At 41.4% G+C, this 19473-nt stretch overlaps 1 protein-coding gene across 2 annotated transcripts in view; it reads right to left on the reverse strand.

Moving 5' to 3' along the window:
* Positions 1-5139: 5139 nt before the first annotated feature.
* Positions 5140-19473, reverse strand: part of JCAD (junctional cadherin 5 associated) — a 68278-nt gene continuing 53944 nt past the window's right edge. For both annotated transcript variants that reach the window (XM_009679631.2, XM_009679632.2), the window contains exons 3-4: positions 11598-15283; positions 5140-7721 (exon numbers count right to left, since the gene is read on the reverse strand). In XM_009679631.2, the coding sequence (XP_009677926.1) occupies positions 7687-7721; positions 11598-15283 (3721 nt within the window). In that variant the 3' untranslated portion in view covers positions 5140-7686. The remainder of the gene's footprint in view (positions 7722-11597; positions 15284-19473) is intronic.

The following is a 19473-nucleotide window of genomic DNA, read 5'->3' on the forward strand; positions in this document are numbered from 1 at the left end:
CCTGATCAGCCACCCTTACTTTCTGCTCCACAGCCCCTGAAATATATGACATTCCTGTGGGTTGGCTTTAGCACATCTTTGGATAAACTGTGCTAAGGGATTCCCCGGCGCCTATTTTTCTTTCCCTCAAGAAAGGGAAGATTCAGAGAAGAACAGAGAAAGAGAGAGAGAGATAATCCACGTTTAATTGAAACTGGGTCCGGATACCATTGTTACCAGAAGAGGCCAAATGTGCTTTAGGGCTAGAAGAGGTCAGTGAGAGAGATAAAGAAGATGAGGTATGTGCAGAGTAAGATAAGAGCAAAGGGTCTTCTCTGATTAGCAAAGGGTCACGGCTGTGTGGGCCCAGTGTGAGTTAGCTGGTGACTCAAAGTAGTGCTGGAGAGAGGGCACAGGGAAGCCCTGCAGCTTGAAGGATTTCTTGCTTATTGAGCCAGAACCCATCCAAGGGAGGGCTTGTCAGCTGCAGCGGCCAGAAACATGTAGTCCTCTCTTCCTTAATCTTTCCTACATTTCCATCTGACTTGCTTTGCAGGCTGGGGTGGCCCTGAGTGTCTACGCGTTTTCCTGGTGGGTGCATGGACAGTGCTGCCCTATAGGATGTTAATCAGCCCCTGTGCCCTGTGAGTTGGTACAGTGTGTTGAACCCTTTGCTGTGATTGGTGTTAATCATAGTTTGCTTCAGTAGTAGGCAGTAACAGGAGAAAAGATATGTCCTGAGCTGGGTGATCTTCCTTGTCTGCTCCAGATAACATCCATTCAGGATCTTCCAAAGCACTAACTGCTGCCTGCTCCCATTGCCTGAGCTGGCACTGATGGCAGATGGCTGAGGCTATTGCAGGCCAACATCAGCCTTGATACTGCTGCCCTTCTGTTTCCAGAGAGGATGGGTGGTGGTGGGTGGGAGGAAGTGCAGAAAGGCCTATGCAGTCATGTCTTCACCTTTCTCACTGAGCATATAAGCTCTCTAACACACTTCCAGCCTCTGCTCCTTGCTTTGAAGGATCAGGTCTCCATGTAACAGGACAATTTGGTCTGTAGGCACTCTGGAAACTTCTTCCCGGTGTAGCTCATAGTAAATAGTTCGGTTATGTTGTATATGGCTACTACTGAAAAAGTAATAAACAATATTTGTGCATGAATGCAGGGAGCAATGCTAAGGTGAAGATTAGAAACAAACAAACAAAATCCTATCAGCAATTGGAAAGAGCTGAATGCCTTCCTTCTCCGACCTAGGGAAAAACTAGGAAAACTGCTCTCTAGATTAAAACTGGGTGGAAGATGAGATTATGTTGGACTAGAGGCTTTTATACCTCAAGAAGGTGGGGAAGGAGAGGGTATAGTGAGATCAGATTGGCTGGATTTTGGAAGGAAACGGAGAACAGAACTACCACAGTCATTCCTATGTGCAGTATCCCCTAATCCGTGTGGTCTCTTGTTCCACAGGGTTATTGGTGACACATGAGGAGTTCCGGGATGCACCATTTGCTTCTCCACGGCTTACATGTGAGTGTGACCGTGAGGCCTCACTTGTTTATTAGCCAAAGACAAAAGACAGACCTGCATGCTCCAGCCATTAGCGTGACCTACACTTTTGCCTAAAATGGGTAGGTTTTTTTTATACCTTGATGTGATAACTTAGCTTTCTCAAGGTTCTATCAGCACAGACACAGAGCATGCTATTTTTTACTCCAATATAGCCAAGCTATCCTATCCCAGTGCCATTTCAACTTGTGCAAAGGGAATGGAAAATGCTCTGAAATGGTAGCTTTAGCTAGCACAAATGGCTGGTTGCCAGGCTGTAAAGGAGGACCAGACACTTGCACAGAGGCAGAACATACCCTAAAGGTAGCTAACAGACAGTATACAACTTGGAATTATGACCTAGAGTCTGTGAAGACCTGGGAAAGTTTAGATATGGAAAGTAATTTTTTTAAAGTAAACACATGAAAGAGGAAAGACAATTTCTGTACCTGATGGTATAACAGGACTACCACAGTGTCAGATTTTAGTGTAGTGAAGTAGCAGTCCCCTGGAGAATACTGCAGCCTTTTAACACTTCACTGATACACTTACTTTCTCCAAGGTTATGCAAACACCAGGGCACATGTTCCATTTTGCCCCACACTAAAAACAAATCCACAGAGGAGCGTATTCATGCAAAATCTTTATTTGGAGAATATCTCCTTGTTCGATACCAGCACCCCTCCAGTCTACATGAAGCACAAAAATACAGTATTTGTATTGTGCAGAAAAAATACAAAGAAATTCTTAAAACACATTCATCCTGTGATATCATATAAATACTACTGTAATTGCTTACCCCTTTTTCCTCCCCTCTATCCCTCTATCTCTGCCCTTGGGCTACCTAAAGTAGAAATCCAGGTCAATGAGCTAGTACTGGTTTTGAAGGTAGGCCACAGTATGTTGAAAGTCGGTATGGAGAATTACTTGCATTGTTTAAAGACAAAGACACAGGATAACTATACACTGTCTAGCACATACATCTCCTTGTTTTCCTTCCAGCTTAGGAATAACTTTTGGAATGGTTCTAATTATTTTCTCTGCCAGTCCAGAGCTAAAAAGAAGGCTGTTGAGGGTGGAAAGTTCCTCCTTCATTTTATAATCTGTATCTTATTGTGGTTTCTCTTGGCTCAGCCACTTGGCGGTCACTTCTGACTTAAGTTCTCTTCACCCTCTCCCTGCTGTGCAGCTCTGCAAGCCATATTGCAAACATATTTTTCAGCATGGGTGGGAGATAGCATTGTGGTTTTGGGCTTTGCTATTGATATCAGGATTTCCTTTTTTCTTTGTTTGAAACATTTTTTTCTTTAAAAATAGAGCTGATGGTAAACAGCTTTCATTTAGTTCCCAGAGGGAAGTAGTTCATTGAACATTTTCATGCGAGAGAATGAGAATTAAAGAGAATTAAGTGAGAATAAGAGAATTAAATCAAAATTGCCCAGCTTTTCTAACAGTTTCAATGATACAGTCATCATCTCATAAAATCTCCAGCTTGATCCTTTGAACTGTTACTCTTCTGTATAGTCCCGATGATATACTTAGTAGACTACTCAGGACTGCACCATCATGGCATTATTGCCAGTGGTATGAAAATAGGTGAGCATTTGATCCTTAACCTAGAAAATACCAATGCCCTGCAAGAGGACTGCTTCACAGAAAACATTCAAAAGGCTGACAAGCTACCAGTCTTTTTCGTTCAATGTAACGTAGGCTATCCTATAGTTTTGTTTCACCTATTTAAGTAAGTGAATGACTCCTGCCAAGGAAAGACTCTGTTCTCAGATATGCTTCCTTCAGTTAGATCTTGAACCTGAGTAACCGTGGAAGAACTTTGCCATTTGAAATGCGAGAACATTTCACTTTTATCGCACTAGTTTTTCCCCTGAAAAGGGGCAGAGAAGAAAATGTCAACATTTTAACCCAAAAGGGAGTTCCAGTACTATAAAACTAACATTCAGTTGGCTGTCCGTGTGCCAAAGGCAACAGAACGTAGACCATAGATACTAATATTGATTTATGATATTAAACAAACAGGAACATTTTACTAAATTCAAATATTTATATATAAATAAGCCTAGTGGAGCTGGTTATTTTCAAGGGGTGCACACATGACAGATTACTTTTATTCCTTGAACACTTCAAACATATACTGTAAACAATCTCTCATGTTTTTTTCCAAAAGTTACTATGTGTTTAAGTGTATAGAATATTTACTCTCAGCGTTCTTGCATTATTCCATGTCCTGTCAAGATCTGAGTCAAGGAATCTTGATGTTTTTAGTACAGGACACAGTTGTCTGCAGTAAAGATTAACCTGCTGGTAAAATCTGTTGTATGAAATACTTCAGTACTTCTTATGTCTAGGAAAGTTTTTTTTTTTTGTTATTAATTGACTACTAATGCTTATTCAAGCATATTGCTGGGCATTTCAATTACCAATGATCTTTAGTCATTAAAAGGACTGTCCCTCTTTTGCCTTTCCCAACCCATCCCTAATTAGCCATGAATCCAACGGGATTTGAAAGACATACATACCCAAAAGCTCTGCTCAAACCACACTTTCTCCTACTCAATTCAAAATCACTCCAGCAAGAGCTGCAGTGGGAGCAGTAGTTACTGATTCTTCATGGAAACAACTTCCAATTTATACTCAGGGGAACCACATGAGGGAGCACTCTTACCTTCCAAAAATGACATTCTTCTCAGGGAAGTCCCTGAGGGTCTTCTTGCTTCACATCTCTCCACTGGGACTCCAAAGTGACTTGCCTTTCTTTGTTAACATGGGTGAATAAAGCTCAGTAGCCCCAGAAGCTAACTAGCTACTTTTCTTTCTCTGACAGAAGACAAGGGCCTGAAACTTTGCATTCACTGCGTATTGGCCTGCCACCAGAGTTGATACTGTAGCACTGACACCAAGTGCTGTTACTTTCACTAACCCTTAGGGTTGACTATCCGTTCTGGATTTCAGCAGGGTATGCGGAAGGAGATGGCAGGTCTTATTTAGCTACCCAGCTCTACAGGAGTCTCCCTGTTTAAACACTTTTAAAATATATAAACCAGGCACTGGTTCTTTGCATGAATTTCTGGGAACGCTTGTGAAAGTAACATCTACCCAACAACCACTTTGACATCTTGTTATTCAACCCGAACTCCCCTAGTTTCAGCAGTATGGCAAACTGGCTACACAACATCTCATAATAATGTGATTTTTTTGAGGAAACAGCTCTGTATTTCCTCCCGAGAATAAAGATAAACACGCAGTTACCCACTGCTGTTCTGTAGTCATATTTCTGCATTGGAGGCGGCACAGGAAACAGACGGCCACATCCTCTTCCTCCATGCCCACTCACCCCGAGCCCCCTGTGATTGCTGTTACCAGTGACAGCTATTGCCATGATAGTTTTATGCACCCATTGAGACAGGCACTGGAGTCACCATTTAGTTTTTTTTTTTTTTTTTTTAAATCACATTTAGCGTAAGAGGAGCTTTCCATTGACTGGTATTTGCAACTGTCAAAAGGCTTCTGGAAAGGTGGCAACCTATGGTACTTACCAGCCTAGTGAGACACCTGACATCTTTATTATGACACAGGTACTGTAGAAACACTGAGCCACAATTATTCATAAGACTATTTTATGTATTTCTTAGATGTGTGTACTTTAGTAGGAAAAGAAATAACTAGTGTTGCTAGACAAATACAAAATTTTTACAGCAGTACTACCTCTAGTCTTTCATCTACTGGTCAGTCACAAACTACGGCACAGTAAGGCTTCCTAACTAACTTTCTACAACTTAATTTCTCACTCTTAGGCAATAAAACCTCCCCTTCAAAAATTCTGCTCATTTCCTTTTTTAAGATCTTGGCTCTTTGCATCCGTTGGAAAAGTAATCACTTTACATGACTGATGAAACAGGCATGTTCCAAAATCAATTAAGCCCCTCCTCATCAGAAAAAAAAAAAGATGCATAAAACCCTGTTGTTCCACAAAGAAATGAACTGAAGTAGCAGTACTAGTGATACATGACAATTTAAAGTTCTCCAGAAATTAAGGGTAAATTAAGACCTGCAAGATATTGCCAGACATCTCAGTTTTACTAGGAAGTGGGATGATGAGAATTGAAGCAATTCATTTTAATAAATGGATCTTTGTGGAGAGACCTGTGGGGGGAAACATGTTTTGTACCCATTTACTACCCCCACATGTCCTATGCAGATGCTGGTGAAAAAGCTGGATTTTAAAATAAAGGTGGGTATAGCAAGATTCATGGGAACAGTTTGTCAACAAGTATTGCTAGGGAACATGCACAAGAATTAATAAAACAAATTATACACCACATTTTCTTTTTAAATAAGCTTTAAATAGTCCATATTTAACAGAATCATGTGTTACAGACAAGAATTTCTTGCTGCCAAAGCACAGGATGAGGGTTTTTCCCCTTGTTTTTCCAAATTACAGACTTAGGGGGAAAAAAAGTATTTCAGGAATTTAAAAGAATTTTTTCAAAAAAAGATGTTACAAAAGCAAAAAAGGCCAGTAGAAGAGACCAGTGACGTACATGAATAAGTCATCAGAAGAATGTTAGCAAACAGAAACGCTTACAAAAACCCACACAACAGCAGACATAAAGGCTTTCCAGACACAGATACTATGGAGGCTAACTCAATATCAAACAGAAGAATGTGTTGACTTTATATAAAATCTGTAATTCATGCATTTGTGTGTGCAGATAATATATATTAAAGCCACGTATGTAAATACGTCAGAGAAAATACCTAAACTCCTCCCCAGCAACATCAACTGGCTTCAGGGAAGAATTTAACCCAGGTTTATTTGTTTTTATATACTGGCCTAATCCAAAACCATAATATGTAAAAAGAAACAAAGTGAAAGAAACAAACCAGGTATTTTATCTGAGCTGCTGAGAGACACCGAGACAAAGATCCATACCCACTTTTTGGTAATTACAGTCATTGGAATGCTATGGCAGGAACACCAGCCCAGACAGTTCTCAGCTGTGTTTCAGAAAGTTGCTCCAGGAAGAACGATCCAAGGGTTGAGTGGGGAAAAAACAGAAATTAACCCTGTAGTTCACACATACATACACAGATGGCTCTTTTCACAACAAAATAAGATAACACGACTGAATATGTGGCAGTACGGAGTGTGTATTAAGATACACAAGTGAAATCTGCTTGGGTCACCTTCACTCAGAGGGATAAGTCTTCTTAAAATATAATAATAATAATAATAATACTTCTTTATACTTGCCACTTGTTAGCAATTGTTTACGTCATAGAAAAATAGATAGCATTCTGTAACAAGAAATATAGTTACTTTGTTAAAACGGGCTATTTTAAACGAGCTACTATTCTGTCATATAAAGAATTTCTAAACAGCAAAACAAAAATAGGTACTACTGAGTGCAAAACAGCCAGTGGTATACTTTGCGTTGGTTTGAAACCCTAGTTGCCAGCTATTGTAATTACATGTTCTGTACACAGTACTACAAAAGTCCTCATCTTTTAGAAGCTGGGGGGGGGGGGGGGGTTTGCTTTCCTTCTTTCTAGGTGGCCAATAAGTACTTAATCCAAGTAATTTCAAACTTTGGAAGTCAGAAATAATTTCACAATCAATCTTTACTACCATTGTCTTGCATTCTTTCCCCCATTCAGTGCAGCAGCACTTTCTACTTATGGCCAAAAATCCCGTAAGTTAAACAAAGTTTAGACTTCAGAGACTAAGAAGTTTAGCTTATATATTCACATTCTTTTAAAAATCATTTCACTAATCTTCCACATTTACATTTACACCAAAGAGAAAGCGCAGAAGCCTTCCTTCATGCATTTCACCATCCCCGCTGAAGACTGAAACACAGTTCAGATGAAAACTCTTGGCCAACTGTAGGCATTAAATCTTAATGCTACAAAGCCAGATGGTTCCAATGTAGAAGTCAGATTTTTCTGTGGTCTGTGCAACAGTTTTGTATATGAATAGCTAATTCCTAGTGGCATTGGTAAAGGCATCATCAGTACACCATGAACACCACAAATGGAGGCAATTTCCAAGCATCAAAAAACAAAAACAAACAAAAAGCACCCAGCAAAAATTGGTGAAACATTCTTCGTAGAGCAGAAATCTCTCTGTTCTCATTGCCATTCATCTCACACCTTTTCAACTTTGCTGGGGTCATATGTATCTGAAAAAGACAAGAAAACAATATTAATAACATATTCTGAAATCTATTCAATGTTAATATGTGCAGCAAGCCAGGGAAATGAGACATCCATTTCCTAATTTTTATTTTTTAAAAAGAAGCTAATACTGGACTGACAGCCCTAAATATACATACTACATTCCTGACCCAAATTCTGTACTCACATCAGTGTAACTAGGAGCTACTCAGATCAAATGTATGGAGATATAATTAGGGAGTCCTTAGGTAGGTAGAAACAAGCTCATTGTCTACTAAAAAATTACTTCTAATTTTCAGATGCTTTGAGAGGGAGGGAGAGAGAGAAATCAGGCTTGCTCCCTTTGGATGGGACACTAAGGGCAGGTAAATTCTGCAAGCTTCCTAGCATGGTGTTTAAGGCTACTTGAAGAAGTGATGATACAGTTTAGTCAGCAGGACCTCTTAATTCAATTGCAGGTCCTCCTCAATTTGAGAATAAGTCAGTGGAATACTGGAAAGCATAGCTGTGTTACATCAATACAGTTAGACTGCCTCCCTTCAGTCAGCAAAACTGTAGCACACAGTTTGAACAATATTCGTAAAAACACAGGCCTGGCATTTTTCTAAATTTTAAGCCCACCCCTTGTCAGTTCACAGCACTGATCACCCTTCATTTTTCTTTACCTCAACTCCACAAGACACTTTTCTGTCAGATTTCTTTGTTGGAATTTATCCAGACATTTGCCATGATGTGAGCATATATGAACATTTTCTTCCATGCTTGGGACTTGGTGACATGATTGCAGCGAAAGAGTTTAGCCTTACATAATCTGCCTGCCCTCCATCGTCATGCACGTCTGCCTTCCTCTAGGCATCTTGGAATGCAACGCAATCATGGAGTGGAAGAACCAGAGCTACCGATGGAGGAGCCTGTAAGTGCACAAGGGCCTGGACAAACTTGCACTGCAGCCTGTGCTACTTGCAACTCTTATATAACTTTGTAACGCTAACCTTAAAAGTCCCTCCTGCAGGCTGTATTCCCATAGCACTCTCATTTGAACAGTTGAGCATGAAAATAGTTGCACACATAAATATCACACTTAGGAGTAAAATGTTCACCCTGAAGACTTTTATGTAGATATGAGTGACTGTCTTCATTCAAACAAGCATAAAACCTCTCACAATGAGAATTTTACTCCTCTGTGCAAGTGTCCATCTGTAGCATCCAAACTTATATCAAGGGGAGATTGGCCAAGAAATGGCCTATGGATTTGTCCCTAGTGGCTGGATTACTGGTGCTGGATCCTTTATCCTTTCTCTTCCCAGCTCTCCTCAAATCGCAAAGCCAGCCAAGAAAAGAGTCTGTGCCGACACTACCTATGTTTTCAGAACTGCTTATCGCCATGCAGCCTCTTCTGGTATTGCCAAACTCCAAGGGCAGACATCACATAAACGCAAAAAACCCAAGAGGAAAATAGTGTTGAGGGTGTACTCCAGGAGAGCACTGCAGCTTTCTAAGCTTAATGCACTCACTGTGTGGGAAGATCCCTCTAAAGCAGTAATGCTTTTACAATTTTAAATGTTTTTCCCATCTAAACGACAAGAATGTACAACAATTCCGAACTGTTCTGCATAAGGTTGACCTAAAAATAGAAACGGATTCACATTTCAGAAACCTAATTTTCCTAAGGCCTCTATGGCCCAATTTTCTCACCTCAGAATTGCAGGTGCTCAGTGTTTCTGGGTGTGTGTGCTTGGGCGGGGGGGTGGGGGGGTGGGGGGAGATGAGAGGAGGAACAGGTCACAACGCATGGAGAATCTGCATGGTTAAGTTTATTGCTTCAAAGCTTACCCAACACCTTCAACATCTAAACTGAGGAAACAGAAGAGCCAGACTGTCAGGAAGAATTCTGGCCATGCCGCATTTCTAGGGGTGCAACATTAGAGTTCTAGCACTGATACAAGCACTTGTTCAAAACTGAGTTAAGCTCATTTGAAATGCTTTCTACAGAAACAAAAAGCTAGATCAGCAGCTTCACAGAAATAGTCTTCAAACAGCAAAAGAGAAAAGATATTCACTGCATTTGCAAAGAGTTGGGCATGTTCTTCTAGTGACAGTATTTGCATAGTAAGATCAGCTTCTTGTGTTGAGTTTCAGCAGAGCTCTTACACTGGGAGATGACTGTTCATCTGCCAAGCTGCTTTATACAGCTAAAAGCCTGTTTCTGCTAAGGCCTGAAGCCTCTATTATGGGCCCTGTCTGCGATTATAAGACTATCACTCTATCTCACTCCAAACAGAATGGACTTTAGCGATATGTACTCTTTAAAAGCAATAAATACAATGGTTTTCCAGAATTAGTTGTCATTTTGGCTTCCAATGGTACCAGTGAGCTATTTTGGAAGTCAGGTGGGATTAACAGAATGAGACAAAATATCAGGCCCTTCAACAAGGATGAATCTTCAGTCCTGCCCTTTAAGCTAAAGGTGCAGATCTTGTGGCTATCAAAAAAATCAGGAAACGAGGAAGCTAGTGGAGGAGGTTACTTCCTGCCTCATGTGAGTGCGTGTTGTTCCTTGCGGTACAGGATGCGTGTGGCGGGCAGGATGAGCCATGCTATCCTGTCATGGGGAAGGCTGTCACGGTTGTAAGGAAACTGTTCCAGCGGGAACACACTGCAGAATACAAGCCTGGCATTGTCAGTAACAGGCATAAATTTAGACCCAATTTACTGCAGAATAACTCCAAGTACAAGTCTCCAGTAACATGCACACAATGTGTTTTGATACAACCCTGAAGTCATTGTCACCACAACAGTTATTCTCCAGCAGAAACCTCAAAAGAGGAAAGCATATGAGATGCATGTGGAGCATATTAGACCTGATGGGTATAAGGAAGATGAATTTGACTGTTTGGCAAATCTGGTCTAGAGAATACAGTTCGGAGCAGAAAGACACGCACAGCTGTGGGGCACAGAAAAGGTCATGAAGGGAAAGGCTGCAAGATAATGGGAGCCAATACTTAAAATTCATACAATCATTTCTCTTTGGAGGGAAATAAATAAATCCACTTTAAAGTATGCTTGGTTTAATTGCAGTGCCCCTGTAGTGGAAATCTGCAAACAGATTTATATTGATGGGGTTTAATGAATAACTAGCGTAAATTTGAAGGTACGATGTCAGCTGTTACAGGGAGGATGGGAAAAGTAAGGAGAAGATTAATACTAATTTAACAACTTTCACACCATGCATTTGCTCACTCCAATTACTTTAATGTACTGGACTGGGAGATTTATCCTTTTACATAAATCTGTGGCAACAACTTGTTTTTACTGGTTCAACACACTATCACATGAAAACTGTGTCAGAGAGAACACCTCAAGTTACATTGGGGATGCATATGGGCTACAGAAGTTTGTAGGCTTTTGAGAAATGAGGAATAAAAAATAAAAGAAAGGAAAAGGTGCTCAGTGAAAAGCCAGTACGTGTCTATGTAAGTATTAGAGAGGTAAAAATGGGTATTCAGGGAGAGGCTATGATTACATTACCGTGTGTTCCCAAACACTGGCACAACAGTGACTATCTCTGAACTCTCTTTTTGAAGCAGGCAGTTCTCTGAAACACTTAGACAGAGATAAGACCTCAGGGAATGCTCCAGTCTCTGTGAATGAGTCTCAGTATCCCAAGGTAAGTTTTACATTAACTTTTCCTAAAATGGGGTTAGAGAATGCTCATGTTATCTCTTCCACATGGAGAACAAAGGGGATGACAACCAGATGGGGGTAGCACCACCTACAGTCTGTTAGTATTTGAGTGGTATTATGTGACCATAGGGAAAAATGATCATGCCCATTACATAATAAAACAGAACCTACTTGGATCTCAAATAACGGGGTCTTACCTAAACAAAAATCTCTGTCAGTCTTCTTCTTGTCCATTCCACCTAAATATCCATTTTCACTGAGAGAGATAACACGCTTGGAAACACCCCCTGAGCTTGCCGATTTGCTTCCCCTCTCCTCTTGCACCCTTGAGAGCTTCTCCTCATCCACGTCCTCTCCGGAGTCTGCACTCTTAATGCTCAGACGTCTCATCCGCGACACAGAGTCAACTTCCTTCATTCGCACTAAGCGATCCATGGCAGTCCGGCTAGGTGGAGAAGTGAGTTTGCCTTGGAGTGTCTCTATCACTTTTGAGGTGCTTCTCACTCTCTTTTCTGAATGCTGAAACACAGCTGACTTACAAGATAAGTTTTGGTCCTCGCCTTGGCTGGGACCTGCACGTTGTTCGAAAGCTCGCTTGGTTATTGCAGTTTTAGCGCTGGCTTCTTGGTCACTGGTCTGGCATTCATCAGGATATAAAGATCGGCCTCCCTCTCCAACAAAGAGCACGCTCTCTGTCCAGCCACACTTTCGTCTCCCTTCGTAAGAACCATCTTTTTTTCCTTCTTTGCCACTTACTGTGCTCTCCACTGATGACTCAAAGTCCTGGGCACCATTAGCAGGGCTAGTGCCTGAGCGGGGCCCAACTCGTTCGTCAGGAAGGAGAGACTCCACTGCTATCTCTATGCCTAAAATCCTTGCAGCTCTTGCCTGCAGTGACTCATTTGGAGGGATTTCCACTGCATTTACATTTGAAGAATGATCAGAATTGTTAACACTAGGTCCTGACGCTGTATCAAGGCCCACTGACCTCAAATCTGGCTCAGAGTGACCTTGATTCCTTTTCGTTAATGACAAACGTACTATTGTGCCTCTCTCTACTACTGTGTCATTTCTGGGAGTTGCGCCTTTGTTTGGTTTAACACAGTCTAGATAATTTTGATATTCAGTCATCTCCTTTAAGTCAGCGTTATTGAAAGGATTACTGTGACATGAACTGCTTGGGCTGCTGGGCAAAACTCCCTTGAGAGGGTCTGCACTAACTATCTGTTTGTTTGTTCTGCTCTTGGCTTCCTCTTTTCTCATTTCTGTTATCAGACTTCCATCTGCTGGCCTGACTACTTCACTGCTCTCTCTTGGCTGCAAAGAGCTTTGTGATCCAACACAGCTCTGCTGATCACCATACTCTGTCCCCATACTCCAACTTTCAGACTTACTTTTAACTCTTCCTGACTTAAACATAGGAACCTTTGGCACAACGCTTTCCAACTGCCCACCATGTTTTGGTTGCTGGTTTGATTTCTCATTTCTGAACGCCCTTCTCTTTGTAAGGGCACATTCTTGTGGAGAAGCTGCAGCACTTTCTGAGTCTTCTTCACTGCTCGTGCTCTCTTCCTGTCCTTGCAGTTCCTTGTTAAAACTTTCTAGCTCACTTATTGCATCCCAGGGGCGGCGACTTACGGGTTTCAAAAGGAACTGGCCAAACAGCTCTTTACTGTGGCACAGAGTGCTTGCTTCTCCCTTAACTACATCACCCTTAACTGCATCACCCTTGGAACCCAGGCTACTTTCCCTTTCCTGGGCAGGCACATTCCTGCTGGGCCCAGAAGGCTGGCTCTGATGCGCCTTTGGCAAAGGGGCCTGGAGAATAGAGGTGGCAGTCCTTGAAAATGCACTGTTGCTAGATTGACTGAGGTACGTCTGACCCTTCATGCTGTAAGCACTTTGTGAGCTGTTTCTCTCATCGGAAGGTAACCCTGTCTGTTTTGACCCTATCGTGGATGCTGTACATCCTAGGAGCTTTGGAGTTAGCAATTTATTACTACTGGGTTGCCCAGGGTTTGTACCATGGAAAAATTGTGGGCTTTTAGGTTCTTCAGTGAAACTGGTCTGCGTTTGCTGGTCTTTGTACTGATCACCTGGCCAGGAGCCAGAGTATTTGAGCTCTCTGTGTTTTGTGGGCTGAAGAAATCTGAGGTCATTCATTTGTTTGAACTCTTCTGGTCTCCACAGCTCTTGTTTTTGTAACTCATTTTTATTGGTCATGTTTCCTGTAAGCGCTTGTAACTCCAAGTCCGTTGAAGACATACTTAAGAGACTTTGTTCTTGCAAAGCCCCATTGTTATCAAACCCATTCTTATCAGGGCTCTGGGTTATGTTGTTGTTCCTATCTGTATCTGGCAGGTTTGATTCTGATTTAACTGGGATGGAGACCAAACAAAATATAGTTTCATTCATTTTTTTCTTTGAACTCTTTTTGCTCTGCATCCCAGTTCCAGGTTCAAACTTTTTCACTTTTGTAACAGTCTCACAGGTGCTGTCCATATGTGAATTTCTTACAGAAAGTTTGTCTTTTGTGTACTCTGCACTGACTTCATTATGGGGATTGTGGTTAGTTGTGCTACAACTGTCTCTTTGGTCAGGCAAGGCACAATTTTCCTGATCTCGGATGGATGGTGCCAACCATCTGTTACTATGGGTGGAGCTGCCAGAAGTTCTTTCTCCCTTTACAGAATTAGATAAGTTTGATGCATCCAAAAAGGCACTGTTGTACTGTACTTCAAGATCTCTGTCTTGCAAAGTACCGGAACTGGGACTACATGCATTTTCAGTGTATTTAGTGTTGTCCTGGAGACCTTCTGGTGGTGCAATTTTAATATGTCGTATTCGAGGATCATCAAAGGGAATATACTGAACAGAATGCAGGTAGTCAGCAGGACGCCTAGCATGGCTTGGCTTTCCGTGAGAAAGATGGTTGTCTTTGTAAGGTTCACCCACTGTTTCAAAAGCATTTGTGGCTGGTCGTTGGCAGGTGGCAGGCCTTTCTGCACTATTCTGCTGATCGCTGTTGGCATGTACATCACTGTTAGGCACTTCACTGAGGGAATGTGGAGTCACACTCTGGTGAGGTGGGGATTTGTAAGATGGAGGAGGTACATAGACAGGGGGTTCCAAACCAGAGTCTTGAATGCAACCATCTTGCCTTGGCTCATTAACTTTGGCTAAAGAGGAAATAGGTTCATCTTTCTGATAGGGGTCCTGAAAACCACTCGTTTCTGCAGGTGTCCTGGTTTGCCGCTGTAATTCATAGGACAGAGGTTTCAGAGGTCTTCCATACTTGGGTTTTGCCAGTGGTAGGAAATGGCCTCCTGTTTCTTGGTGTTTGATTGATTCCAGAGTTAGTCTGTTTGGGGGATAAGGAGGTGTTTTAGTTCCACTGAGAGAGCTGTTACTGTTCATCAGAGAGGGCATTTCCACACACCTCAGGCTCTCTGGTGAAAGAACTCTTGGCAATGACTGTGACTTCCCTTTGTTATGGGTGCTCAGTACATTGTCTCCCAGGGTCAATGAGTACAGGTCTTGAAGCAGTTTCTCCCTGTCACCATCTGACATTTGCCTTCCTAATTTTTTCGGTTGGTTCCAGCTTTCCATTCTTAAACTTTGCCATTTGCAGTCACCAGGCACTTTACAGCTCTCCTGCAAACCACTTCTTCTTGCATACTCTGGGCCTGCTCCTACCTTGAGCTGACTTTCTTTAGCATGCCTGTATGCCCCATGGGCTGGGGCCAGTCCTTTCATTTCAGAGCCTCCTTTGTGGGAGTAGCCTAGTAACACACTAAAGTCTTGTCCTCTTCTTCTCCAGTAGGCAAGATCTTTATCTGTCTTGGGCTGGGAAGACCATGTTAATTGAGGTCTGTCATCAATCCTGAAAAAGAAACACAGTGTCACAGGCAATTTATACAGATATCCTTTCTTTCCCTTATGGGTAATTCTATTAGGAGGTCAAATGTTGAGTTATGCCAATGGGGTTTCTGTAATCTGTTCACAACCAGAAGACATTATGATTTTAATGAGCGGATTTAAAAGTCAGTCATTAACATGAGCAAAGGAATAGTGAAGGAACCTCTACTCTGCTTGCATGTTGTTAGCTATGCAAAGCTGTTAGGAGGAAAAATAAAATACATATAGTTATGTGCAAACATATACAGCCCTCCTCAATGGACATGAGCAAATAAATATTATTAAGTTGAACTGATTTCTATGCTCTGTTACATCAAAATCTATTGACTTCAAGGCAACTACTGTGGTGGAGAAGTTTAATAAGAATTTAAAGCTAAAAAGCAGAGGATAGACAGAACAGGTAGAGGGCTAATTCATAAGGTATGCTCTGTAAGAAGTATGATTTGCATCCTAGTACAAAGGCTCAAACTGAACATGTCATTTCCTGCTTTGATTCTTGTTTCTTTCTGAGGGGACAAATTTCTTTAGTGTTTGAATAAAATGATACATACCACAGCAACGGTCATGTACTAGTGCAGTTCTGAATAAGATGGAGCCAATATTTAAAATCTTAAACACCTTAAAAGAAGTGTAAAATTTTTAATTAAAGAGGGATTAACTCCAACAATGTGTCGCTGAAATATGAAAGACAGTAAACATTTTATTGCAGATAAAAAATCAGAACACAGATTTACATGAATAGAATAGGTTCTTTATGTGTTCTGAACAGACTGTAAATTATTTTACATATTATTGCTGAATGAAATCGGTACCTTTCTATGTAAATAATTAATCTTCTATTTGAACTATTTTCTGCTATTCTTGTACCTAAGGTGTCCTACAACATAACCACCATTACACTATGTAGCTGCCACCAGCATAAGACTGGAAAGAAAAATCAAAATTGACATAAATAGGACAAGTATGTAGACAGAGCCCAAGAATTTCTTCCTCTTCCCTTAGTCCCAAGGTATAAAAACAGTTTCATCTGGCTTTTTTACTAAAAAACAATTGTTTATTTAAATATTACTTTATGAAAGCATGATAGAATTCAAAATTCAGAATCAAAATTAAGCAATCCAGATTCACAGCACTAGTCAATAATTTTTTTAACGTGTATTAACTTCATCCTACGAATATAAAAGTTTAAAAACCAAACTGGGATAAGGCACAGGGATAAGGTTCCTATTAAATCCACTGGATTAAGACTTAACATCTGAACAAAACTTTCTGCCTCTGAAGTACAAAGTACAGTTCAATTGGTGAACCCCCAAAAGTAATAAGTCTTCATTAATCAACGAGATATAACAGGACACCTCCTATATTGGAAAGTTGATTGCAGTAATGATGAACATTTCTGTATCTCTCAGCATGCAGAAGCATACAAGTGAACATATGCTACCTTCTTCTGAGATTATCAAATCTACCTTTTCATTTCATTCCCATGCTTTTATGGCGCCATTTACATCTGTGTTTACAAAAACAGGTGAGAAACAGGGTCTAGCAACAGCAAGGAGGGAACGGACAGATTGCTCTTTCTGTTCTGCCAGAGGTACTAGGAACACAAAATACCTGGTATGATTTTATCAGTCATTGTAAAAGGGTCTATAAAAATCCCAGAAACTACAGAGTCATAGATTATAGGATTAGAAAGGTCCATTATAATTACTTAGCTTGACCTCCTGCTTAACACATGCCATCAGACTTCCCTGAAATGATTTCTGTTTCAATGGCAGCACGTCTTCTAGAGAAGCATATAGAGATCTTGATCTTAAATTTTCCATCGAGGAAGAAAGTGTCACTATTGTTGCAAAGGTTAATCCACAATTTAAAAAAACCTCTGAAACTAAATATAAAGTGAAAAAAAATTCTTATTCAGCCAAATATAAAGAAAACTTTGGGGAAAGGAGGTATGGCAAACAATAACACTGAGATTTGCAGCAATTGCAACTCACAGCAGAGGAATGAAATGGGCTAGCTATTTAAAGGGTTTAACAGGTGATTGGTAATAGATAAGCATTACTTGATTCTTTCCTAGGAAGTCACTAAAAACAAAAGAGTTTTGGTTAGTTTGCCTTTTTTTAAAAAAAAAAAAAACAAACAAACAGGCAAAACCCAAGTTCAAATATTTATTGTACTAAATTAGGCATAAATTAGGGCGATCTAGCTTCAGTTACAGAAAGCATACTCCTCCATATTTTAAAGCTGTTTAAAAGATTACATTTCCTTTAAAAGATTAAAAGATTAATAACTAGGCTACAGTAATAAACTTCTAAACATGATATAAAGCACCCTGTGACCTCTACCATGTCATGAGTGCAAAGCAAGAATAGATAGCACATTTAAAGGGAGGCATTTAAAACTTTTGTCTTTTCTATGATACATTCACGAAGCAGAGAATCTCTCCAACTACAGGCTCAGGCGCTAGAGGTGGTTACAAGGGCAGCCCGTTTCCTGGGCCCTGTAAAACCGTGCGGGAAAGGGCTGCTGCAGTCGCCTCAGGGACTCTCTCATTTTACCCTAGGCTGAAGACTACTTAGACCCCTCTTTGCAGTGTTAAGCACAATACCCGTGTGCCAGCACCCAGCACGTGAGCTGGCAGGCAGCCCTCCAGACAACGCATGAGCCTCAGAGCATAACTGCACCCTCCGGCAGCAACTGGGGTGTGCAGTGGCTCCTCCCAGGTATCTGTCACTTCTAGGTCCTGCAGTCCTATAAAATGGTGGAAAGGGGAGCATCCAGGGGCCATCACAAGTTCAAAATACTTCACTACTGCAAATTTCTGCCTTACCCCTTGACATAATGGCACTGATGCACAAAGAAATGCATATGCAGAGACAGCAGCCTGCAAGCGCTTCACAGCTACCTCTCCGACGGGGTGCCAGTGACTGAAGTGGCCCATGGGACCAGCCAGGAAGATTTAAATCCTATGAACTCTTTTCTAAAAGGTCTGCTTCTCAGCGATGTCACATTGTGAGAATGTGCTATGAATTCGTTCTATATAAAATTAATCTAATGAAAAATTTGTTTTAAAAATAAACTATTGCTAGTTTTCTATGAATTTTAGGCCTTTGCAAGAAACTAGACAATCAGCCCCCGCTGCGTTAACTGCATTTCCCTGAGCAGCAGCTATCAGAGCAATGGGTAGAAGATGCCTTGCTCCCCTAGAGCAACGCTGGACCAGCAGGACCTTACAGAAGCCACGTAACGGGAACAGAAGTGCAGGAGCACGGCACAGGCTGTGAAGTCAAAACCCTGCAGACCGAAGCCACTTCTGGGTTACCCAGCAATACCATGGAAGTTTCTGTCTCGTTTCTGGCTCCCTGGGTAACCTTTAGGAATAAGGCACCTCTGTGCTCAGGATGCGCAAGCTGCTGGCACCAGGGGTGACTGTGCCTAGTGGGCAGGCCACTGTTCAGAAATGTCCAGGATTTGGCAGCAAGGGGGCATGATTTTCAGAGAACTCTTCTGGCAATTGCTGTTCTTTTGGGGGATCCTATCTTTATATATACACTCTCCCAACATTTTGAAACAACAATTTAGTTTTCTAATTTTTCCAGTTAGGTGATTTCATTAATGACAGTATCTACTTATGTCTAAATTTGCTAGGTACCGACCTAGTCCCTCCTTCATCTGCAAAAATTTCCCATGCAAAAACTAAGCAAAGTGCATCTCTGCACTTTTTCTTCCACTCAGGAGAGAAGCAGGAAGTAGTTCTTCTGTGGACCCTCTCGTCTCTACCCCTAGGGTCAGCTTCCCCATTTTTTTTGCCTCATTTAACTCTTTAAAGCCTTTACTGGGCAGTCTCCTAATACTCAGTGAAACAAGGGCAGCCGTCAGACCACGTGACCCCCATGGCCTGCCTGAAGAACAACGGGATGGAGCAAGAAGTCAATTCCCTGATCCCTGGAGAGTCATGGCCTCTTGCAACCTGCAATGGCTGTGTGATGTGCCCACGTGTAGCTGCTTCAAAGCTGCTCTGCATCACACCCCTGGCCATTACAAAACAGGCTCAGCTCGGCAACCTGTCTGTAAAGGCAACAATAAAGCGGGCGACATTGCTTTTTTTGTGGCTTTTTGGAGGGTGAGTGTATCTTCAACATCCAGTACTTTGAG

Source organism: Struthio camelus, chromosome 2 (genome assembly GCF_040807025.1).
Source record: "Struthio camelus isolate bStrCam1 chromosome 2, bStrCam1.hap1, whole genome shotgun sequence".
In the NCBI taxonomy this organism is placed as follows: Eukaryota; Metazoa; Chordata; class Aves; order Struthioniformes; family Struthionidae; genus Struthio; species Struthio camelus.